The sequence below is a fragment of the Phascolarctos cinereus genome, unplaced genomic scaffold, assembly GCF_003287225.1.
Source record: "Phascolarctos cinereus isolate Bilbo 61053 unplaced genomic scaffold, phaCin_HiC Scaffold_5;HRSCAF=322, whole genome shotgun sequence".
Lineage (NCBI taxonomy): Eukaryota > Metazoa > Chordata > Mammalia > Diprotodontia > Phascolarctidae > Phascolarctos > Phascolarctos cinereus.
This window is the reverse complement of record NW_027555958.1, coordinates 252,180,969-252,206,393: the sequence shown is the minus strand read 5'-3', so window position 1 is coordinate 252,206,393 and position 25,425 is coordinate 252,180,969. Positions and strand designations below refer to the sequence as shown.

General features: G+C 44.6%; 2 protein-coding genes and 1 long non-coding RNA gene across 3 annotated transcripts in view; 2 read left to right on the top strand and 1 right to left on the bottom strand.

The window, feature by feature from the left end:
• PELP1 (proline, glutamate and leucine rich protein 1) overlaps positions 1-12,627 on the bottom strand; it is a 32,223-nt gene extending 19,596 nt beyond the window's left edge. The window contains 6 exon segments of the mRNA XM_020966444.2: positions 7,437-7,508; positions 7,654-7,803; positions 9,323-9,428; positions 9,905-9,969; positions 12,352-12,445; positions 12,447-12,627. Coding sequence (XP_020822103.2) covers positions 7,437-7,508; positions 7,654-7,803; positions 9,323-9,428; positions 9,905-9,969; positions 12,352-12,445; positions 12,447-12,592 — 633 coding nt within the window. The 5' untranslated portion in view covers positions 12,593-12,627.
• Positions 12,628-14,576: 1,949 nt separating this feature from the next.
• Positions 14,577-18,702, top strand: LOC144457651 (uncharacterized). Its single transcript, XR_013487124.1, has 3 exons — positions 14,577-14,684; positions 18,023-18,053; positions 18,645-18,702. It is a non-coding gene; the product is annotated as an uncharacterized LOC144457651 (long non-coding RNA).
• Positions 18,703-21,063: 2,361 nt separating this feature from the next.
• On the top strand, positions 21,064-24,804 carry ARRB2 (arrestin beta 2). Its single transcript, XM_020966428.2, has 8 exons — positions 21,064-21,324; positions 21,748-21,832; positions 22,272-22,344; positions 22,744-22,881; positions 23,533-23,616; positions 23,701-23,780; positions 23,916-23,970; positions 24,309-24,804. Exons 1-8 carry the CDS (start codon positions 21,280-21,282, stop codon positions 24,400-24,402), a joined length of 654 nt encoding a protein of 217 aa, XP_020822087.2. The 5' UTR covers positions 21,064-21,279; the 3' UTR covers positions 24,403-24,804.
• The last annotated feature ends 621 nt before the right edge of the window (positions 24,805-25,425 follow it).

Here is a 25,425-nt window from a genome sequence, read left to right as displayed (position 1 = left end):
TCAGTGCCCAAGGCCTCGCAGTTCATAAGTGTCTGAGGGAGGATTTGAACCCAGGTCTTCTCAACTCTAGGCCCAGCATTCTATCTATTGAACCACTTAGCTGCCTCTAATAGAGCATCAATAAGATTGTCCTCTTTCAATGCTACCATTCCTGCTATCCCATCCCCTTCCAAATCCCTCTCTATTTATATAAAATAAAACTTTTATGTCAAAGATATATAGACAACTAATAGAAATCCATGAGTAAAAACCATTCCCTACTAGAGAAGTGGTCAGAGGGAACCATGCTCTCAAAGAAAATGCTGTAAACTATTAACAACCATGTGAAAAAAAGCTCTGAATCACTAATAATAAGAGAAACACAAATCAATGGAAACAGTCAATATTGTGCAAAGACAAGCATGCTAATAATACACTGTTGGTAAAGGAGTAAAGTGAGTCCAACTATTTTAGAAAGCAATTTGGAATTATGAGAATGTGACTAAAATGTTCATGCCCTTTAACTCAGAGATTCTGTTGCTAAGCATACATATACCCCAAGCAGGTCACTGAGAAAAAAAAAATCATGGTGCATGCATATGATGGAATATTCTTACGGAATGCTGAATACGATAAATATAGACAAGCATGGAAAGATTTATATGAGCTGATGCAAAGTGAAGCAAAGCAGAACCAGGGATACACTCTACCAAATGACTATAGCAACATAAATAGAAAGAACAATAAAAACTGAATGCTTCAAAATTATAATGGGCATGTCTAGCCTCAAAGAAAAGATATGAGAAGACACCTACCCCACTACTCTGCAGAAGTGGGGGAAGACAGACCACTAGCAATGAGACTTTTTTTTTTTTACATGTTTGTGAGTTGTGCTGAATTTTTTTCTTTTTTCTTTTTCTTTTTGGTTCTGTGTTTTGAAACATCACTCTCTGGGAGTGGTAAAGTGGGTTAAGCAATAGTTAAGTAGGGAAATAGGAAAGATTTAAAAACAAGATTCCAGTAACATTTTTTTAAAGACTTCCAACTTCTCTTCACCTCAGACCGTTTCCTGTCACACTCCTCCCACTTCCTTCACTTACTACAATTTGTCTCCTCCTTACCCTGCCTCCCCCCAACATAAAGAAACTCCTCCTAGAAACTCCCTGTACCCCAGCTCCTGTCATGCCCCAAAGTCCAATACATTATACCAGGGAGGAAGGGGCATCCTTCTTGCCTGCCACTACCAACCTAGATCTTTCCTTTGTCCCCTCTGATCAGCAATCTCCTTGGGGTCTGTATTACATGCATATTACTGATACAGATTCTGGATGAATTGATAAGCCCCTAGGTCATTCTCTCTACTTTCTCCAGGAGTTCAGCACCTGGCTCAGTCTCTCTCTACCCAAATTCATGCTCTTATACATAGAATTATAGATTTGGAGCTGGAAAGGACCTTACGAGCCACCTAACCCTCATTTTACAAAAGAGGAAACTGAGGCACAGCGAGACTGTGTTTTGCCTAAGGCCATAAGGCTAATAAGTACCTGCAGCAGGATGTAAACCTCAGTTTTGCATGCATTTTCACTGGTTCTCCCTCCTGCCTGGAATGCTCTCTCTTCTCATCTATGCCTCCTGGCTTCTTTGCAGTCCCAGCTAAAACCCCACCTTCTGCAAGAAACCTCTTCTGATCTCCCTTAATGCCCATAAATGCTTTCCCTCTGTGCCTCCAATTTTTCCTGCACAAATCTAGTTTGCCCATAGTTGTTTGAACTGTCTCCCCATTAGACTGCGAGCTCCTTAAGAACAGACTTTCTTTGTATTACCAACACTTAGCACACAGTAGGCACTTAAGAAATGCTTGCTTAAGTCATTCCCCAATTGATAAATGGTCAAAGGATATGAACAGGCAGTTTTCAGAGGAAGAAATTAAAGCCATCTATAACCATATGAAAAAATGCTCTAAATCACTATTGATTAGAGAAATGAAAATCAAAACAACTCTATGGGGAGGTACCACATCACACCTATCAGACTGGCTAACATGACAAAACAGGACAATGATAAATGTTGGAGAAGATGTGGGAAAATTGGAACACTAATGCATTGTTGGTAGAGTTGTGAAATTATCCAACTACTCTGGAGAGCAATTTGGAACTATGCCCAAAGGGCTATAAAATTGTGCATACCCTTTGACCCAGCAATAGCACTTCTAGGGCTATATCCCAAAGAGATCATACAAATGGGAAAAGGACCCACATGTACAAAAAATAGCAGCTCTTTTTGTGGTGGCAAAGAATTGGAAATTGAGAGGATGCCCATCAACTGGGGAATGGCTGAACAAGTTGTGGGATATGAATGTAATGGAATACTACTGTGCTATAAGAAAGGATGAGCAGGCAGACTTCAGAAAAACCTGGAAAGACTTGTATGAGCTGATGCTGAGTGAAGTGAGCAGAACCAGGAGATTGTTGTATACAGTAACAGCCACGCTGTTCGATGACTGACCTTGACAGACTCAGCTCTTCTCAGACTTAGCTCAGCTCTCTAAGACAACACCAAAAGCCTCATGATGGAAAATGCTGTCCACATCCAGAGAAAGAACTTTGGAGTCTGAGTGCAGATGGAAGTAGACTACTCGCTCTACTTTTCTTTTGTTGTTTTGTCTTGTTTCTTCTTTCTTGTGATTCCTCCCATGAGTCTGAATTTTTCTTTACATCGTGACTAATGTGAAAATATGTTCATTATGGAAGTAGAATGTATTAAGTAGAACCTAAATCAGATTGCATGCCATCTTGGAAAGGGAGGAGGAGAGGGTGAGGGAGAAAATCCAAAACTAAAAATCTTATGGAAGTGAATGTTGCAAACTAAAAATAAATTGACTACTAAAAAGAAAAAGAAATGCTTGCTTATTTGATTTGCTGATCGAGTACATTCATCAACCTGCTTAATTCCCATGACATTCACTATAATCCTCACCATCACCCATAATCACTCCTCCTTTATGATCCAGAACTCTGAATTCCTCAATCTCAGTACAACTTCCCATCTCAGCACATCTCTTCCCATTTTTCCTAAAACTTTGATTTGTTCTTATACCAACCTCCAGGCACTCTATTACTCCTTCTAGCCTGTTTACTCCCTTAAAAAATCTTGATCCAATAGTTAATAAGTTCAATTATGCTCTCTCCTTTCCTCTCCTACCACCACCACCACTCGACTGTTCCTTTCATGTACGTGTGCTTCTCAACAATATTAAAGAAAATCACACGACCTTCTTGACTGGGATTACCATAAATTTTTCATCTAAACTCAACTTGTCTTCACTCCTACAAGGTAATACTTTTATTCTTGAATTTCTGTGCCATTCTATACAGTGGCTATTCTAAAACCTTTTTAGGACCAAGGCTCCTATGCTACCTCTTCCTCCTCCCTGTCAGAAGAGGCCCTAAACTCAAATTTTATCAGAAAACAAAAACCACTCCTCCTTATGTGCTACTGTTTCTTCTCACTTGGCACTTAAAAATCTCTGAACATTAAGCCATATTCTCACCTACATCACTGAAATCGTGGATCAATTGGTCTCCATAAAAAGGACAATTGCTCTATTTGTACACCTGATCCTTCACCCTCCCCATTTGCCACTCCCTCCTTGCTACCCTTCAACCTCTCTTTCTACCAGCTCCTTCCCTTCTATCTACAAACATACACAAGACTTTCTCATTCTTAAAAAACAAACAAACGGGGGCAGCTAGGTGGCACAGTAGAAAGAGCACTGGCCCTGAAGTCAGGAGGACCTGAGTTCAAAGCCAGTCTCAGACCAAACAATTGACACTTACTAGCAGTGTGACCCTGGGCAAGTCACTTAACCCCAATTGCCCAAATAAATAAAGTCTATCTTTTCATATTATAGATGAGGAATCTGAAGCCTAAGGGGTTAAATGATTTGGCTAAGATCAAGTGAGGTGTCAAATTGACACCAATACTCTTCACTTTGAACAGATCCAAGTTAAAATGTAAATACGAAATGTTTCACAAAATAAATAAAAGGCAATATAAAACCTCAAATTGTTAAAAACAACAGCAACTACATAACAAATTATATATAATTACTATTTATCATATTATTGCAATTATTAAATAAAATAGACAAAATTATTTCTAATTAATAAATGTGTTAATAGTTAATACTAATTTTATTAATTTGCTGGTCACAGGGATTTGTTTCTATTTCAGTTTGACACCACTGTCTTAGTGCTTTAATACTGTAACCCAGGCTATATAACTTGGGTCTCCTGACTACTCATCCATTCCTTAAATCACTCTGGCACTATGGCTGTCATTGGCAAACAACAGGTCCCAGCCCAAGCCTTACCTGGTTACTGTTTGGGCTCTGATGGCTCACAGTGAGTGTAAATAGCAACTGTTTCTGTTTTGGCCCAGAAACCCTGAGGGTCTTCCCCTCCCAGATTTTTTTTTAAATTAGGTAAAAGAGGCCATTTTCTGCCTTATTTTTTATCTAGTCGTAAGTTACTGAATGAGAGTTGCCTTAGTCAAACTGAGAACTGGGAAAGACCATAGCTTAAAAAGGCCAAGGTCTCCCACTGCATCGGGGGGCCATCTCCAGTCGTCCTGATGTGCATCGTGCCTCTGGGCCCAGATGGCTCCAGAAGAGAAAGTAAGGTTGGTGACTTTGCAGAGCCCTCCCTCACTTCAATCAAATTCACTTGCAAGTCGTGACATCACATTCCTGTGGTTCTCTTTGAGAAAGAAGGACAAACTATAGAGTCCTGGACTATCTTCTCTCTATACACCCACCCTCAATTAATTATCTATCAGTTCCCATAAGGATCAACTATCCTCTCACTCAAGAGTTCAATGACAGTTCCTAAACCTGTTCCAGTTGCTCCCTATTGCCTCTAGGATCAAATACAAACTCTATTCTGCATTTAAAAATATTCCTAGCCTGGCTCCAGCTCACCTTGTTTTTGGATTATTACAAGTTACCCTGATTCACCTACTCTACAATCCAGAAAAATTGACCTTTTTTTGTTGTCCTTCAGAAACATTCTATTTCCTGTCTCTGTGACTGGCTGTTGCCTCACACCTGGAAAGCATTCCCTCTTCATCACCTCTTAAATTCCTATTTTCCTTCAAAGTTTAGCTCAAGCTCTCTCATAATACTTTTCTCAACACCCCCAGCTGCTACTGCCTTGTTTCTCTAATTGCCTTATATTTTCTACATTAGTATATGTGTTTATTGTTTCCCACCAACATAACGTAAGCTCCTTAAAGCCAGGGACTATTTTATTCTTGTCTTTATATCCCAGTCTCTGACAAAGTACGTAGCACCTAATAAGTTATGTTAATGTATGGATCTCTATGCAAATGATTCCAGATCTACATATCTAACTCTAATCTCTCTCCTATGCTACAATCCCTCACCATTAATTGTCTATGGGACAGACTGGATCTCCCAACTGGATGTCCCATAGATAGTTATCTATCTCACTCTCAACATGTACAAAACAGAACTCAGTTTTTTTCCCTCAAACCTACCCTACTAGCCTAACTTCCCTGGCTAATTAGAGCTGAGAGCACCATCATGATTCTAGTCACTCAGGATCCCAACCTCAGCATCATTCTTCAACTAGCCTCTGACTCTCAATCCCTAAATCCAATTAATTTATAAGAGTGAATTGTGAACTGATTCAACCATTCTGGAGAGCAATATGTAACTATGCCCAAAGGGCAATCAAATAGTGATTTGATTTTTTGACCCAGCAATACCACTACTAGGTCTGTATCCCAAAGAGATCATAAAAAAAGGGAAAAGGACCTACATATATAATAATATTTATAGCAGCTCTTTTCATAGTGGCAAAGAACTGGAAATTGAGAGGATGCCCATCAATTGGGGAATGGCTGAACAAGCTGTAGTGTATGAATGTAATGGAATACTAGTATGATGATGAGCAGGCAGATTTCAGAAACACCTGGAAAGATTTACATGAACTGATGCCTAGTGAAGTAAGCAGAACCAGGAAAACATTGTACACAGTAACAGTAACACTGTACAATGATAAACTATGACCAACTTGGTTATTCTCAACAATACAATGATCTGGAACTGATTAATAATGACTTATTACAAAAAATGCTATCCATCTCCAGAGAAAGAACTGATGGTATCTGAATACAGACTGAAGCATATTTTTTTTTACTTTATTATTCTTGAGGAGTTTTTTGGTCTATGTTTTCTTTTATAACATGGCTATTATGGAAATGTTTTGCATGACTACACATATATAACCTATATTGAACTTCGTGCCTTCTCATTGAGAGGGAGTGGGGCGAGAGAAAAGGAGAGAATTTGGAACTCAAAATTTTATAAACAAATGTGAAAAACTGTTTTTACATGTAACTGGGGGAAAATAAAACTATTTTTTAAAAAAGAAAAGAAAATACTATTAAAAATAAATAAAATTATACTAAATCTGGTTAAGTCTATCTCCATAACATCTCTACCATCCACTTTGACTATTGTATCAACCTCCTAATTGGTCATCCTTTCAGCCTCTGTCCTCTCTAAACCATCTTCCATAGAGCTACCAAAATAAATAATCTTCCTAATGCACATCTGACATCCCCATCCTCAAGGACCTCAAGTTAACTCTCTGTTGCCTCCAGGATAAAATACAAATTCTTTATTTTGGCACTTAAAACCCTTCATGGTCTGGCTCTAGCCTGTCTTTCCAGACTTACTCATGTTATTCTCCCTCACATAGTCTAGGTTCCATTTAGACTGGCCTACTTGCTGTTTACAGTGCCTTGTACCTATTAAGGACTTAATAAATGACTTTTTCATTCACTCATTCTGAATCAAATAATCTTTTTCCAGACTCCTTGCTTCTATATAGACTGTCCTCCATTCCTAAAATATACTTCTTTCTCACTTCTGACTCAGAATTCCTGGTTTTCTTCAAGGTTCAGCTCACTGGCCTCCTCTGATATGAAGTTTTCCCGGATCTACATAGTGGTTAGTGCTTTCTCTATCTTTAAATAATAATTTGGTTACATGTTGCATCTCTCCACCTCCTTCAGCAAGGAGATGTAAGCTAAACGAGAGAGGGATTGTTCATTTTGTCATTGTATTCCCAAAGCTTATCATGGTGCCTTGGCTAAGTGTCAATGGGTTTGGTATAGAGAGATAAGAGCTACTGGCAAGTTTTGCAGAAGAGGGTAATTGCAGCCATTGGTAACAAACACCACTTTAAAGATCAACTGAAACTGAAGTTCTGGTCAAGAGAAGGGAGGTCTGGAAAGGGGTGCTGAAATTCTCATGTACAACATCTTTGGGGAATCAGTGGATTACTTATGAAATTTACAGCATGAGAGGGTAGAATCACAGAGCTAGCATAACTGACTGGGGTGGTGGCAAAGTGGCCACAGTCACTTACTCTGAGGGAGCCACAGGCCCGGGGGAAGTAGGTCATGCAGGCCTTCATTCCCTCCAATGCTGACAGCTCACACTATGAGGAAATAAGAAGGAAAGTGAGCAAGAGCCTCTCACACACCCTAGTTCTTTCAAATCCCCACCTGAGCCTCAGTACCCTTTAAGCCTTCATCTGCATTCGTCCTCCCCCATTTCACCTTTCCCAAGGACATATACCTTACCTCAGGCTTGAGGCCCAGCAAGGATGTCAGCAGGCCAGGCAAGTGGTTTGTAGAGATGTCTCGGGAAAGCTCAGGGAGCTGGGCTGAGTATCGGAGAAGATCTCTCAGAATGACTACAGCCAACTCCATAGTAGGGGCTGGGTCCTGGGACTGAAAAGGAAGAGGGGAGAAAGAGAGATGAGGCCAGAGAAAACCCATGTTCTTACTTCCTAAAGGAAAAGGACAGCACAAGAGGTTTCAGGAAGAACACCAGGGTTGATCAGAGGAGGCAACAGAGCACAGTAAGAAAAACTCTAGATTTAGAGGTGTCTAGTCAGTCAACTACCATTTCATCAAATACTTGCCAAGTGACAGCAATACAAATACAAACAGAAAGACTGTTAGGACAGTCAGTCTCTGACCTTAAGAGGCTTACGTTCCAAAGGGAGAAGACAACATATTAAAAAAAAAAAAAGAGAGAGACTGAAAAGGGAGGTGGGGAGAGACAAAAGTATACATGGAATAGTAGAGAAGAATAAAATGTTCATCAACTTTCATATCTTTTCCCAACCCTGACAGGGCACTTTCTGGCCGCATCTGGGTTGGAGAAGTTGCAGGCTGCCTAGTTTCCCCTTCCCCAACCACATCTCAACTCTTTCTAGCAAATTATTCCCTTCTGAAAATGCCCAGCAGTATCTCCCAGACTGAAGTCTGAGTCTTCAATCTCCTAGTGACATAAAGTTTGAAAAGTGCTTTTGTTGCTGTTGTTCAGTCATGTTGGACGCTTCACGATCTCATTAGGGTTTTCCTTGCAAAGACACCAGAGTGGTTTGCCATTTCCTTCTCCAGCCCATTTTAAAGAGGAGAAAACCAAGGCAATCAGGGTTAAGTGACTTGCCCAAGGACACACAGCTAGTAAGTGTCCAAAGTAAAATTTGAAGATGAGTCTTCCTGATTCTAGGCCCAGGACCCTATCCACTTTGCCACCAAACAGCCCATCTGATCTTCACAACAACCCTGGTGATGTTACTACCCTCCTACCCCTCTTTATAAATTAAAAACACCAGAGGCTGAAACTGACTCATCTAAGGTCACATAGCTTACAAGAGTCTGTGGCAGAATTTGAACTCCAGCCTTCCTAACTTCATGTCAGCTACCCCCTCCACCATTCTATATTGTCTATATAAGTAAAGCATCAGCTTGAACAGGATTGTTCTCTTTATCTCTAAGCTTGCTAGGTCATACCTTTCCTAAGATCAGGAAGGGAAAGGAGAGCTTAGATTTCAAACTCTTCCCAGGTTAAATGAATATCTTAAATGTGGAAGAACAAAATTCAACCCTTTTCTCCACCAGGCTGCTACCAGTCTACTGGAGAGGATTAAAAAGTCAGCAGAGATAAGAATGTTAATAAAGGAAGAAGTCAAGACATCTGTAGAAAAGTTAAAATGGGATGTGTTTTAAAGCAATTAATTTAATATAGTAGATAATAATGGTCAAAGAAGTTAGGTAAATGCAATGGCTAAGAATGACAGCAAAGAGCTGAAAACAGCATTCCTGTCCCATGATCACTTGTTTACAATGGATTGGGTCTTATTCCTTTACCAGATGCTCTTCCCATAAAGAATCCATCACATCCAGGAAATGGGGGGAGAAGGGGAAGCAGGGGAGGAGGGAAAGAGGACATGCTTACCTGAAGGACATGCTGAATACTACGGAGCCAGGAAACACTGTGCTGCTGGAACGTCTCAGTGGGACTCTCCGCCACCAGTAGGGAAAGCAAACACAATCCCTCAAACCTGGCAAGGGGATGAGGAGGGGCAATGTCTGAGAGGACGGGCTAGATTCCATTGAGTGATACCTCCCTCTCTTTACCTATCTCCTGGGACTTAAGTCCTAACTCCTAAAGGATGTGGGAATGTGGTTGGCAGAAAGTGAAAAAGAGCTCCAGCCTGAGAAGCAAAAGTTCAAGAGATACTCCTGCTCTGGTAAAAGAAGGCCTAAGTATTAATGTACAACCGGAAATGAGTAATAAAGTAATATAATTAGATGTAAATCTTAACCTCCAGTCAAGGGAAGTTGTAAAAACCAGGAGTGAGGCTTCCAGAAGACGCCACCACATCCAAGATATGGAAGCAGGGAGACGGACAAGGTAATCTCAGGAGGAACTAGGAGGTTCCTTCTTGAGTCCCAAGGAAAATTAGAAGCATAGGGATGGATATGTGGTTGAGTTGCTGAACTTGATGTGAAGGATAAAACTTGGTAAAGGACTCACCGAGTCTTAATGGAGCCAAGTCGGGCATTGCTGAGACCCACCAGTGCTCCCACAGCTGAGAGGTTCTATGGAAAAAAAGAAGAGAAGAATCAAGGTTAGGTAGAGGAAAGGAAGGAAGAGAACCCACAATGTATTACTCTTCTATCATCTGAAAAGTCCCAACCATTCCAAAACTCAGTATCATAACTCTGACCTGCAAACCCAACTCAATTCTCCCAGAAGTCCTCATACCAAGACTTCTACCCATTTATGCAGGTAGGCATTTACCTCTTGCCTCCAACTGATAAAACTCTTTAGCTTCATGCCTCATTCAATTCAATATGTATTTACTGAGTGCCTACTATGCTCAGTATCATGGGTTATACAAGAGAAACATGACACAGCTTGGTTTTCAAAGAGTTTGTCATATTGTTTGGGAGTACAGGAGGCCTTCAAGATAATTATATGAAAAACAATTTTAAAAAAAGACTCATGAGAATATAACTAAGAATCCCCAAAGAATGGTACTAGAATCTCTGGGAGATCAGAGGTCAGGTCAATGAAGAAGCCTAATTATCACAATAGGCTTCATCTAAGTTTGGAAAAATTTGGAGGACTTACATAAACAATGTGGAGAAAGGGGGAAGTATTCCAGATGAGGGGAAACAAAAGAAGCAGACGGAAGAATAAATTTGGTGTGTCCAGAGAGGCAATGAGATTAGCTGGTGGTTGAAAAATGGAAACAAAGTGAGAGATGTACAAAGAGGGGCCAAACTGCAAATGGTTCTGGATGCCAGGCAAATGAGATTGTACTATAAACATATGCTATATAGGGAGCCACCATAGGTTCTTGAGCAGGGGAGAGAATTGATCAAAACGGTGTAAATATGGTGTCTGGTCATGGTATGATAGGTGATTCAAAGTGGACAGGACATAAGAGAGACAATGAGTTAATCAATGAATCAGTGAACACTATTTACTGGACAACACCGAACTAGACAGTATAGAAACACAAAGAAACAAGGCAAAAATCTCTGCCTTCAAGAACAAAATCTTACTGCAGAAAAAAAACACATAAACATGAAGAACACTAATAACAATAAAACTCAGTATATAATCAAGTGACAAATGAATTGTAAAGCAAATGCTGTAAGAATTTGCAGGAGGAAGAGATCACTGATGGCTGCTGCAGGCAAGTATAAGGTAAGGTGAGCCACAGGGAGAATCTAAAGAGAGAGGTGAGGAAAAGAGGGAGCAGAAAACAGCATTCCAGACCAGGGCAACAATCAAGAGCAAAAGCTCAGATTTGTATGAGCTTTGAATAGTGCAGTAACAGTGACTAGACCTGGACAGCTTAAAAATTGAAACTGAAAAATGAGACAAAAAAGGGACATTGGGAAAAGTAATTCATTAAGGCCAACTTGGGCTTTGGGCAATGGAGAATCAGTGAGAGCTTAAGAGCACATGACATATAAGTGACATAAAGAATACAATATTGAAAGATATTACATGAATTCCATACATATAGAGAAACTGGTGAAAATATGACAAGTTACAAGATTCTTGTATCATCAGGCAAAAGGTAAAATGGGCCTATCCCATGACAGTGGGAAGACAAAGAAAACAGAATACTGAGAAAATGGTGGGAACACAAAGAAAAAAGTGAATTTAAGAACAAATAGCCTTATAATTTGTCCTAGTGCCTCTAGTTTCTCCCTCTTTCTGATCCACCCAGATTCATCTTCTTTAACACAAGACTTGGTGATAAATGGGATATAGATGACAAAGGAGAAAAGAATCATATTTCCAAAATGACCAAATAAGAGTCAAAGATGCTTCTAAAATACAGAGCTAGGGTAACTGGGAGTACAGTGGTATCACAGAAATCGTGACTCTTAAAGAGATTCATAATAAGATAAATAGCACTGAAAGGAAGGGACTATAAATTATCCAGTCCAAGCCACTCATTTTATGAAGAAAACTAAGGCTTAGATGTGGAAAGTGGCTAGACCCTATAGGGAGGTAGAACCGTGTCCCGGGCTGTACCATATTGCTTAAAATGGAAGAGATTAATTATAAGCCCCTTGAATCTGAGATAGTTTGAAAATATGGGAATGGAAGTCTGGAGAGGAACGGTCCCTGAAGATGATAATCTAAGACTCAGCAGGGGAGAGAAAAACCAATCGCAACTAGCTCTCCTCTCAGCCTCCTCAGGACTCTGCTCCAGGGTTCCTCTCCCTATTCCTTACAAAGAACCTATTATCTCGGGGATCCTCTCTACTTATCTCTTTTACCTGTGCCTCCTCCCTCCAGATTCCGCCCTTTAGGTCCCACTCGCAAGCCCACCTGGGGCTGAGCTCACCTCCAGCCACCTCAACCCAGCCCCACTCTCGAAAGCTCACCTGGGAGGGACCCCCTTCCCACACTTCCCCCCGAACCAGTACCCGCCCACCGGCGCTCGACTTCACCTGGGCCCCGCCCATCATCCCGTGCAGCCTCAGCAGACGCACGAGCCCCGGCACCAGCGGGGCTGTGGGGGGCGAGGGAGGCACAGCAGGCCCAGGCCCGAGGCTGCAGTAACCCGGATACGCTCTCCAACAGCAGCATGCGGAGACGTGACCCAGGACCTGCGGCCGGGAGACCGCCTGCCCCGCCCGGACCCCCAGCCCCAGAACCTGTGGGGCTCCCGCTCAGCACGGCTGCCGCCATCTTCACCTGCACTCTTGGCTGCTGCGCACTGTGATGACGTCAACACGCTGCGACAGTGCGGCGGGAGGAAGGGAGGGGGGCGGTGTGAGGGGCTAAAGGCATGCGTACTGAGGACCAGATGGGGCCTGGCGCCACAAAGAGGCTGCGCGTGCGCGTTGAAGCTGGTGTGGGACTGAGCAAGGGGGGTGGGACGCGTGATTTAATTAATATTGATGAGTATTTTCTAGGAAGGAAGGCGGGGGGGGGGAAACCATGGGGGGGCGGGGGAAGGAAGGGAGGCTTCTTTTCCCCTTCAGCATAGGATAACTTTTGAGTGAGCCCATTCCAACACCACCAGTATTGTAGCCCTCTAAGCTTGCTGGCTTGGGATCAGGGTGGAGCCAGGGATTTAGCTGGGGGAACCCCAAAATAATTTAGGGTCGAAATCGTTCATTCCTAAAGGAAATCCTTTATATACACAAAGTTCACTTGCTTACTAGTAAATCTTTATACTCCCCCTAAGTCTATATCTACTATTAGACTGAGAACTCCTCTAGAGGATCATGAAATTGCATGGGTCTGTGTGTTCGTCCATAGAGGTAAAAGTACAACCTAAATTCAAAAGAGAAGCTTAGGAATGTATCAGGGAATTCGGGAGTAGAGGATCCTGGAGCAGGGCATTGGAAAACAAGGTTGGCAGTGGGAGATACAAAGGATGTAATGTATAAGAATCATAGACTGTTAGGCATCATAGAATTGCAAGCCATCTTAGAGGTGATAGCTTCCATCTATAGCACTAAGATTTGCAAAGAGCTTTACTTATGATCTCATTTTTTCCTAATTAGAAGCACCTCAGGTAAATACTACAGACATTATCTCCATTTGAAAAACAAGGACACAGGCATAACAGAGTTTGAGACTTGTCCATGGTCACAGTTAGAGGCTGGTTTGGAATCCAGGTCTCCTCTGACTCAAAATACAGCAGTGTTCTCACCGTATCTTGCTGCCTTTCTAGGAAGAGACCTAGTATGGAGATCATATATAATTAAGTGTTGGATTGTGATAGTTGCAATCGCTAAAGGAATTCAAGAAAAAAAACCCACCCATTTTGTATAATAATTCAGATTCATATAGTGATTTAAGGTTTACAAAGCACTTTCTTGTTATCGTGAATGAGGCAGTGCAAATGTTAATTAGCTCTGTTTTAAAGATGAGGACATATGATCAGAGAGGTTAAGGAGTTCCCCTTAACACAGAGATAAAAAACGAATTGCAAACTGAAGTCTCCAGTCCCCAGGTTCAGAAGTTTCTGCTCTGTGGCTTTCCACCAGTTTGTTAAACAAATTTTCTATGATTCAATTAATGAATGAAGATGGAGTGGGGTGGATGAGTATGGAAGAGGAAGGTGGGAAGATATTGAGCCGGGGGGGGGGGGGCGGACAGAGAGTGCCGAGACCTGGTAAGGTATCCTGAGGGCCGCGCTAAAAGGGGACTTGCTAGTCCTCGGGAAGATACTCGTTTTCAGTGGCTCAAATGCATGCGTGTTGAATGTACACCATATGTACATCCCTCCTCTACTGACCCTGGTTCTGTAATCACTCATATCCTGAGAACGAAAGAGGGGTAGAGAAGGGAGAATATCTACTCCGCCAATGGGCGCGTGAGCCTGAACGCGAAGAGCCAATACACGGGCTTGTCTTGCTGGGGCGGGGATGGGGAACGGGGCGATGTCTCCCTTTCGAATGGGGAACCAAATAGCTGTCTGGAAATGCAGAGAGGCTTGCAGAGGGGAGGTGCAGACTGGCTGAGAGCTCTCCCGAGCAGTTGCTGAGGAAGCACCAATCAGCGCTTGGTAGTGAGGTGGGCTGCACTTCACCATCCAGTCACCTTGGAGAACTGAAGATTCGGCCAGGAGAGGGAGGGGTAGAATCCCCCCCTCCCCCCGCTGACGCGTCGGACCCGGGTTCAGTGGGATGGGGAGGGGAGAGAGGTGGTGAGGCGCTTGCGCAGTAGTGGCGGGGAGGAGCTGGGCCAAGCAGCGGGCGAGGAAAGCTGTGAGCTAGTAGCCGGGCGGACTGCTGTGCGCACCATGGGGGGAAAAAGCAGGGACCAGGTAAATAGGATGGGGTCTGCAAAAGGGGTGCATCGCTCAGAGTCAGGGTTTGCAGAACGAGTAGCCGCGGGCTTCTTGGATGGAGAGCATGGGGAGGAGAGCGGGGACCAGGCGCCTGGGGAATGAGGATGGGAGTGGGGGCAGGGGCGCTGGAAGGACCGGGCTTGTGGGTCCATGGGGACGTGAGGTGGACGGGAGCAGCATGCATGGCACACTAAAACGAGTGGGGACTCGGGGCCTGCATTCCAAAGGGACGGGGTCGGGGGGCTGCAGACGCTTGAGCTGTCTTGTGGCTGAGATGCTGGGACACCGAGAGGAGCAGCAGGTGGCCTGTTACCCCCAGGGACAGTGCTTGGAGAGGGAAGCCTAAACCCACTGGGGAGAGACAGCCCCCCTCCCTCCGTCTAGTACCAAACAAACAGGAAGTCGCCTGTACAGTAGTCCCCCGCCCTGGAAGAGTGCCCTCTACCTGCATCCTAGCCTGTGATACCCACATATTTTGTCTTCATCCCCCAAGGATTGCTAGAGGCAGCAGCTTTATGGAGAAGAGTACATATGGGGGATGATGTTGCTGGCAACCCACCCTAGCATGCTCCTGTGTCTCCTGTCCCCAGCACCATTTGCCTTTAGCATACCCTCTCCTCACATAATTTTAAGTCAAGGCCCCTTGTACTCTCTGGACCCCAACTTCTGTTTTTTTTGACTCCAGTAGAATCTACTTCCTGTTGTGACCCAATACCCACTCAGGGACCTAAAGCTGTTGGGGGTGGATGTCTCTGTTTCTGGTAGGAAGGGAAAAAAGGGGGGGGAAACCCTGGAAGAGCTGAGAGTGTCCTAGCAGCCTGATCTGTCATATCTCTTGCAAATTGCAGTCAAACCTTTCCTGGTAGAAAATGGGGGCCTAGGTTTCTGACCCCAAAGCTAAATGTTTGGGTAAAGGGGAGGAACAGTTCACAAGGGCAGGCCGTGGGATGTGGGTGGGTTAGAATCCCAAGGGAAAAAAGGGAAGTGGTTGACTTGAGACTCCCCCTTTTCTGTTCTGTGGCATGGGTTTTTTTGGGGGAGTGGACTAATGAGGGGACTGCTGACATGGCACAATTTATCACACATACCACCACCACCCCTTCTTTGAGCCACAGGAAATGGAGAGAATAGCAGGAAATGGGGGGGGCACCTGCTTCTGCTGGCCTTCCCCTCTGGGCAACTCCCTTGATCTCCCCCACTCATCTTCACCACTCTCCACACACATGAACTCCTCCCTAGATTGGGGCAATTAACCATATTCATCAGCTCAACTGAACAAATGTTTATTAAGCTCCTATGTGCCATAAAGCACTATGCTCAGTGTTGATGGATAGGAAATCACAAACGAAAAATAAATAATGCCTGCTCTCAAGAATGGATCTGCATCCTCTCTTGGGCAAGGGCTTTTGCTCCAATAACCAGCATCCAGGTAAATACCATCCTGGGGCCTCTAAGACGACAATATCAAAGAATTTAGAGCTGCAACCCTTGAGAAATAATCTAGACTGACTCCCTCCTTCTACAGAAAAGGAAACAAACACATTAACTTACCCAAAATCCACATGTGTATTAAGGAGCAGACCTAGGATTTAAAGACTAGGCCTTTGACACCAAATAAAATATTCTTTTTTAAAAATATACTATGCTGCCTCTCCCTTGGTTTAATTTGGAGTGGGGGATCAGGGAAGGGAGCAGGCAAACAAAAAGTAGAAAAGCATAGATACCCCCTTGGGTCTTTTGAGGAACATCAGAGCATAGTACTTGGCATGACAACAAGAAGAAAATAAATGGTGGCTGGCATTTACCGTTGTTCAGTCATGTCCAACTCTTCGTGACCCCATTTGGGGTTTTCTTGGCAAAGATACTGGAGTGGTTTGCCATTTCCTTCTCCAGCTCATTTTACAGATGAGGAAACTGAGACTAACAGGATTAAGTGACTTGCCCAGGGTCATACAGCTAGTAAGTGTCTGAGGCTGGATTTGAACTCGGGTCTTCCTGATTCCAGGCCTGGTGCTCTATCCACTGTGCCACCTAGTTGCCAGGTAGCATATTGAAATGTCATTCTGCTTTTCTGGAGAGGCCAGTGTGGGAGAATGGGAAAAGGGTTGCACCTGCTTGGTTCTAATAGCTTTCACTAAGGAAATTCTTGACTCCTCTGGGAGTCAAGAAAGGAAATGGGGAACTGGAGTTTGGGGAAGCTTGAAGTAGTTATCATTCAGTGTTGGCCATTTTAGGTTTATCCAAGAAGCATTTATGAGAAACAAGAGTGTCTGAGAGGTAAGTAGGGATGTGTCTTATGTAGAGAAGGGGCAGATCCCTTGGCAATTGCTATGAAAAATAAATTCTAAATGATGCCATGTTGGGGCCCCAAAGACTTCTTATCCTCATTCTGAGGTGAAGTCATAGCCTAAAAGACTGCAGAACCATCTCCAGGTAGTTAGTTCATACTGTGCGGTGAAACGCACTTGGGTGGTATCATGTAGTAGGTAAAATGATGGACTTAGAATCAGAAAGACCTGGATTTAAATGCTGCTTATGATACTGACTGTACATTTGATTGTGGGCAAAATGACATCCCCCTCCGCTTCAGTTTCCTGGTCTTTAAGCTGGGGATACCACCTCCCATGGTACTACCTCATAGGGTTGTTGCCACAGTTTTCTGATTTCAGCAACTGCCATAGTGGACTATATCAAGGGGGATGTCTGCTTTCCCTCAGGCAGACAATGGGGATGAGGCAAATGACTGGACAACAGATTGAAATGCCAGGTGGTCACTATTACAGCCCCTTACTGGTACCCTTGAGAGTGAGTCACCCTCTGAAAAGAGGAGAGAAAATGTGGTTTGAATTTTGGGGAGTGGTGGTTAGACCTAGATAGTGACTTTTGAAACCAACAGCTATGCTTTTGGTGGAGTCTTCTCTCTCCTGTGAGGGCTGGTGAAGAACAAATGAGGATAGGGCTAGGTAGGGAGAAGTGGCAGGGGCCTATCCCATTGCTCTGACAACTATCTATAGCTGTCATATTGCAGGAAGAACCCCCCCCCCACTCCCATTCATTCTCACTTAGGAAAAGACTCCTGGGGAACAACTAAGCTAGAGGGGGACAAGGTGGGTCTGGAGGATTGCCATGACCTTCCAAATCCCATTAACTTCTGGTCCAAGGTTGGGGCCCCCTTGGGGATCTGGGTTTCTGGGAAAGGTGAAGAGGACAGAGAATGAGGTAAGGGTTTGGAATAAGGGGCAGCATTCCAGGGTAAGGTAAGGGAGTCCTTTGGCTCTCTGAACATGATTGTGTTCTCCCCTTTGTTTTGGTAGGGTCTTCAAGAAGTCAAGTCCTAACTGCAAGGTGAGGCCCCTATGGCTCAAAGCTTCCTGCTCTTTCCCAATGTCCTTTCAATAGTCTCATCTTTCTACATAGGTTCCCCAACCCCTCCCCCAGCTCCCCACTTCCTGTCATATCTAAAAGCTGACTTCCCCTCCCCTTTTGCCACTATGGCAACATGCATGCCTGTGTATGTCCTAGGGAAGCTGAGGGTAGGTGTTAGTAGAGGCAGATGCCTTGGGCTCTGGGGACCAGGGGGAGAAGGGAAAAGCCTAGGCATCCAAGCTATAATCTGTTTACCCCATTCCAGGATCCCTAGTGAAGAGAGAGGACGGGCCTGGAGGTATTCTGACTGGCTAACTTGGGGTGGCATGTCCCTAAGGTCTTCTTTCCTGGGAAGGGTCTTGTTTGAAGTCAAGGGTGCTAGGCAGCCGTAGGGGAACAGGGAGGGGTTTTAACAGCATCCATAAGAAATAAGGGTGTGGGGAAGGTTGAAGATGGAAGGGGATTCCTTCTTGGTATCCAGATCTGAAAAGAGGATACTGTGAGCTTGAGGGCATTCATTCTCACTTGATCTTGATGGCTTACCTCTCACCCCCTTTGCCTTCCTGCCAGCTAACGGTGTACTTGGGCAAGAGGGACTTTGTGGATCACCTGGATCGAGTAGATCCTGTGGGTAAGTGGAAGGGCAAAAGCCCTGACTGGCCCTGGATAGAGAGAAAAAGGAAGCTCCTAGGGGAGGGCTTGAGTCAATATGTTACGTCTCCTCTGACATCTTTAACTGCCAAGATAAGCTACAAATTACAGGGAGGGACCAGGCAGGGTCTAAGGTTACACTGTGGGTCTCCTTTACAGATGGAGTAGTGCTAGTGGACCCAGACTACCTGAAGGACCGAAAAGGTGAGGAACCTCAGGGATTGGGGGCTTCAGATAGATCAGAGGTGGGGAACCTGTGGCCTCCAGGCCACATATGGCCCTCTAGGTCCTCGAGTTGGGCCCTCTGAACTCCACAGAACAAATCCCCTTAATTAAAGGATTTGTTCTGTAAAACTTGGACTCAAGTCAAAAGGCCCAACTTGAGGACCTAAAAGGCTACTTGTGGCCTTGAGGCCGAAGGTTCCCCACCCCTGAATGGAGGTGGGAGTGGAGAGAGAGGGGACTCTTTAATAGAATTAGTAATGGAACAGACAAGGCAGGTGTATGGGGTTTGCAGACTGTTTAACAGAAGGAAAAAATTAACCTGGGAAGACAATATCAAATGTCAGAAGGTCATGCTAACTAAGAGAATCCAAAGTGGGGTCTTTTCGGGGAAGGGAGGAGTTCTCCCTGATATCTTTTTCTCCTTCTCCTCCTCCTCCCCACCCACCCATAGTATATGTGACATTGACTTGTGCCTTCCGATATGGTCGCGAGGACCTGGACGTTTTGGGCCTGTCATTCCGAAAGGACCTGTTTGCCGCCACGTACCAAGCTTTCCCCCCCATCCCTGACCCACCCCAACCCACCACTCGCCTTCAGGAGCGACTGCTGAGGAAGCTGGGCCAGCATGCTCACCCCTTCTCCTTCACAGTGAGGATTTTTTTCACCTCTAGCCCTTCAGTGCCTTGCCTGTCAGGATCAGCCTGATTCCCTCTCTACAGCAAGTCCATTGGAACCCCCTCCTCAGGGTGGCATGGGGCCTGCTAGTGTGTTTGGGAAGACACCTCATTGTTAGCAGACTTGGGATCTAGACGTAATAGAGATATCTAAGGCTATCTAGGGATAATAGAAGAACAGGCGCCCAAACATTGTGCAAGCCAGTAATCTCCCTGCCAGCTTTCAGAGAGCCCTTAAGTGGCTTGTTTCCCTACTTAATTACTCCAACTAGAAAGGCAGCTCGATACAGTACCTAGAGGACCTTGGAGCCAGGAAGACCTGGATTCAAGTCCTGCCTCTGAGGCATACTGGTTTTCTGATGCCAGACAAGTCACTCTCTGTGCCTCAGGCAACTCTAAATATAAGATTCGGAGCAGATGTTGGTCTGCATTAATAGAGTTGGTTTCCTTCCCAGGAATTCCCTACATTCATGAAGTGAAAAGTCCAGTCCAAATTCCTCCATCTAGATGGGGTTCTCCCAGCCCTTCCTCTTATCATTATCATAGGGTTTTTTTTGGTGTTTTTTTTTTCAGAGAAGAGGTTGTAGTCTCAGACATTTGGGGAAGGATTTTTTTTCTTGGGGGAGGGGAGGGTCAGAGAAACTTGCCACCTTCCCCCCACTCTCCCAGATTCCACAGAACCTGCCCTGTTCTGTCACACTGCAACCCGGACCTGAGGACACAGGGAAGGTAATGGGAGCAGGGGCGGGGAGGGGTGAGGGGGGTGGGGGGGCAGCGTAGACAGGCACTACTGACCTAGACCTGAAAGGCAGTGTTAGGAAATGGATATAAAAGGAAGTAGGAAATGTTTTTTAAAGGAAATGGGAAAGATGATAGTTATACCTGTTAACTAATGATGTGAAGGGTGGGAGGGTGGTTGAGGGCAACAAAGAAGCTAAATTATGACTGGAGGATCTGGTAGGGAAGCTATGGATAGAAGAAAGGGAAGATGCTGACAAGTAACATCCTTCACGATAGGGTTAGGAGGCAGATGGGGGGAGGGCCAGTCGTTGAGGTCCTGTGCAGAGAACTGACTCTAGCTTCTGCCTCTTCCCATTGAGGCCTGCGGGGTAGACTTTGAGATTCGAGCCTTCTGTGCCAAAACATTGGAAGAGAAAATCCACAAGAGGTGAGGGGATCAATACCATCCACCTCCTGTCATTCCCCAGTCACTGTTACCATCCTTTTTGAGGTGGGAGTCAGCATGGAAATGTCTTGGCTCTGTCGCATGCCTTCCCTCTGTTGATTATTTCCAATTTATCCTGTATGTGGCTTGTTTGTACCTAGTTGTTTGCTTGTGATGTCCCTCTCTAGACTGTGAGCTCCTTGAGAGCAGGGGTGGTCATTTACTTTTCTTTGTATCCCCAGCACTTTCAGCCCAGTGCCTGTACATAGTAAGTGTTTAATAAATGTTTGTTGAGTGACTTACTGGTCAGGTTGGGGAGAGCTGGCATCTTGGAAAGTCAGGGGAATTCACTGACTACTAACAGTATCACCTATGCCACCCCCTGATTTCCTGGCCTAGGAATTCTGTGCGCCTGGTGATTAGGAAGGTACAGTTTGCCCCAGAGACACCAGGTCCCCAGCCCACTGCTGAAACTGCTCGACACTTCCTCATGTCTGACCGATCACTGCACCTCGAGGCCTCACTGGACAAAGAGGTGAGGAGGACAGGAGAGATCCTAATCATAATGAAGGGACCTAACACTCCCAACAGGGAACTTTTGGGGGCAGGGGGACAAATGACAGGATGGAAAAGGAGACCGTATTTGTAAAGCAAGCATTTAGCACAGTGCCTGGCACATAGTAGGGCCTATACAGATGCTAGCTATTATAATTATTTCAAAGACAAGGCCTGGATTGAAGGCCTGCCACAAATGGAGCTAGACTGACAGGGGAACATAATATGATGTACATAGACTGAGAAAATATGGAGAGGGTCTTTTTCTATATCTTCAAAGGAGGCAGTTACCCATTTTTGATAAAGTAGCACATCCGTCAAGAATAGTGCAGAACAGTGATTTGTAGCGTTTGATGGGTGATGTGAGAAACTAATGGGTTCCTCTCCCCTTCCTACTGCCTAGCTGTATTACCATGGGGAACCGCTTAGCGTTAATGTCCATGTCACCAACAACTCCACCAAGACCGTCAAGAAGATCAAAGTTTCTGGTAGGAAGTGAAGAATAAGGGCTGTGGAATAGGAATTGTGGGCGGCTGGAATGGGAGGGCACTGACTATAGAAGAGATATTTGGAGGGAACCCTAAGATTTTGAGGAAGACCCTGACTGGGACAAACTAGGGAATGTTGAGGTTGTAAGGGGATTCATGTGTCACGGTAGGAGTGGACCAGAATATGGGAGAACTTTAACATACTGGGCTGAGGACCCCTATTATAAGGGTGATGGATCAGAGAGGCAAGGAATTTGGGAGACATGGATAAAGGATGGATCTGGAATGGAGAGGGGTAGAGGGAGGGCTGTGAGAGTGGGGGATTACAAGCTGTCTCCCCATCTTTTGGGGATTCTATGACCCAACTTCTTTTCCTGTCCCTCACTCCCATTCTTTGCCTGGTGCTTTCTGCTGGTGATTCACCTTTTCTCCACCACAGTGAGACAGTATGCTGATATCTGCCTCTTCAGCACTGCCCAATATAAATGTCCGGTGGCTCTGATAGAACAAGAGTGAGTAATGGGGCCCTCCCCAGTGGCCTGTTTCTTGTGGGGGAAAGGAGAGATGACAAAGACCAAGAAAGAATTCTCCAGGCTGGGTGGGAGAGGGAGGGACTAGTTTATACCTAGAAAGGGGCAAGGAGTAATATAATCTTCAGTCATCCATCCAGTCTCTGCTTTGAATATTTTCAGTGGTGGGGAGCTCACAAGGTAACTGCCCTAATTTCTAGAAAGTTCTTCCTTAGAGCAGATACCTTGTTCCACTGTAACTACTACTCACTAAAGAATGGTGACTAGTGTCAGATAAGTAAATTTTAGTGGCAGTTTGGGACTCTGAGAGTTGGAGTCAAGCTGTGTTCTCCTCTCCAGCCCCAACATCTCTTACTAAATGACCACTCCTTCTCTTTTCAGTGACCAGGTGTCTCCCAGTTCCACATTCTGTAAGGTGTATAATATAACCCCACTGCTCAGTGAAAATAGGGAGAAACGAGGACTTGCCTTGGATGGGAAGCTCAAACATGAAGATACCAATCTGGCCTCCAGTACTATGCAAGTGGGCAGGGGGAATCCTGTTTTTGTTACACCTGTTATATATTCTTAGCTAGTTCATATCTTGTTTTTTTCCCCTCCTTATTTCCCACCTCTTTCTCATTTTTCTTGCCCTCAGCCTGCTTGCGAACAGAGCGGAGGCTATAATTCCTATTAGCCTCTTGGTACAAGCTGCTGCGATTCAGTGAAAAATTTTTTAGAGTGAAAATTTGGACACCTGAGTTCTAATCCAAGCTTTGTCAATTTGGGGAAGTAATTTCATAAGTCAGAATTCATGGCTGGAAGGGACCTTAGAAATTTCAGCCCCTACGAAGTGAAGCCATGTGCCCAGGGTTGTAGATGAGTAAATCGAAGAAGTATAACTGACCCCCACTTCCTGTTGACTCCCTGTTTTCTTGGCCTCAGTGCTCTGCCCTATCACACTAGATGGCTGAATTAGATGGAAGATCCTTCTAGCTCCAGATATTATATGTGGTTAACTCAAGTCTCCAAATCCACTGGAAACTTTCCTTTTAGTCTGCATTAGGCACTCCTGAAGCTTATAGGAGAGTTAGGGGTCTGAGGTGGGGTGGGGCAGGGGCCAGTCCACCAGGTTGGTGTTTATCCATGCTCTAGTTCTTAGCCCTAGACTAAGCATCTTCCCTCTTGCAGAGTGAAGGAAGGCGCGAACAAGGAAGTACTAGGCATCCTTGTGTCCTATAGGGTCAAAGTGAAGCTGGTTGTGTCTCGGGGAGGGTGAGTACTGGTCTTCTATTTTATTTCTTTTTCCCAGTGTCTAGAGCTACCTGCCTTTTCCCCTCATAGTGTTTCTTTCTCTAGGGATGTCTCAGTGGAGCTCCCCTTTGTCCTAATGCACCCCAAGCCTCATGACCACCCCACCCACTCCAAACCTCAATCAGGTGAGACTCTTTCACCTGCTCAAGCCATTTCCAGGAGTCTGTTAGAAGAACAGAATAGGAAAGGGCTATAAAGAGGAATTTATTCTTCTCTAGAACCACCAACTAACTGTTCATTCCCTTCATTTCCTTTTAAAGCTGCCCCTGAGATAAATGATCCAGTGGATACCAATCTCATCGAATTTGAGACCAAGTAAGGAAGACCTCTGCCTTTACCCCTCCTCCCCCTATCTCCATGGAAAAGGAAGAGGACTCCTTTTTGCTTTAAGTCTACTTTCCTCTACCCTGCTACAGCATCAATTCCCTGCCCTCTCTAATAATGGGTGGGGGTAAAGGGAGAAGAAGATTCGGAGGGATGAGGCCTCAACAAACCTGGCTTAGTGAAGAGGCTGCCCAGCAGCTCAACCCTGTCACTGCTAAATCTCCGTGTCATCTGTAGCACCAGCACTCTTGCTTCTTTCTCTTTTGGTTGGGGTGGTGGGGAAATCTGGAGCCTCTCTATCTCATGCCCTCCCTCACTTCCTTTCCCAGCTATGGCACAGATGATGACATTGTGTTTGAGGACTTCGCCAGGCTTCGGCTCAAAGGGATGAAGGATGAAGATTATGATAACCAATTCTGCTAGGGAGGGAGAGTGGAAGAGGAGAAAAAAGTGGTGGGGGGAAATAAGAGCAAGACCATGCTCCCTATTCTAATTAGGGTTCCATATGTTCCCCCAGGCATAAAAGCACTGTACACAATTTTTAATTGAAGCTGGGCATTAATTTTAGGCTGCAGTGGCCTGCTAAAGCAGCAGGCTGTGTTTGTACCTATATTTGGGGTGGTTGTTTTTTTGGGGGGGAGTGAGGAATAATTGGGAAGAGAGAGAACCCTCACCTTCCACACATATACCTGTCACTGCCTCTATAGAACCCCTTCTGGATTGTAAGACCCCTTTATTAGTAAGGAGGAGGAAAGTGGTCCCCTGGGAGGCAGGGGAATTGCTATGGATCTAAGCAAAAAGAAGAATAATTTTTTAAAGCTGAAAGTGTGTGTGTTTTCTCTGACCTTGGTGGGGGGGGGGTTAGTAAAAATTTATGGGGGTGGGGAAGATGTAGCAGTAATACCATTATATTTTTGTTCTTGAGAAGACCAAATGATCAGAATTTGAGAGAACGACAGCCCTGTGAAGTAGGGAGGAGAGACGAAGAAAGGAGGTACAGACAGTTGAAACCCCAAGGGTCACACAGGCAAACAAGCAGCAGGCTCAAATTCTTCTGAATCTGAGGGCAGTCCAACATAGTGTGTGTTCATCCCTTAGAATTGAGCATTCAGCTCACCAAGTTAAGAAATTCAATTTCATCACTTCCCTCTGAAGGATACAGCTTTCTATAACTAGAATTTCTTTGTCCTTTCCACTTCTGAAGTTCTTATGGGTTTTCTGGCCAGCATGCTAGAGTATCCCTATTCTTCTCTTTGTATGCTGGTGACAAACTGACAAAGCTCTCATTTTACTTTTTCTAGTTTTGGGGCTGGGAAGAGAATTAATGTCTACCACTGGCTCCCAGGTGGGCACAATATATGTCCAGTACCAGACCTGTGATACTCAGTAATGATGAGTGTTTTGAAAAGGGGAAATGTAGTACTGTGTAGGCAAGCTACCTTAACC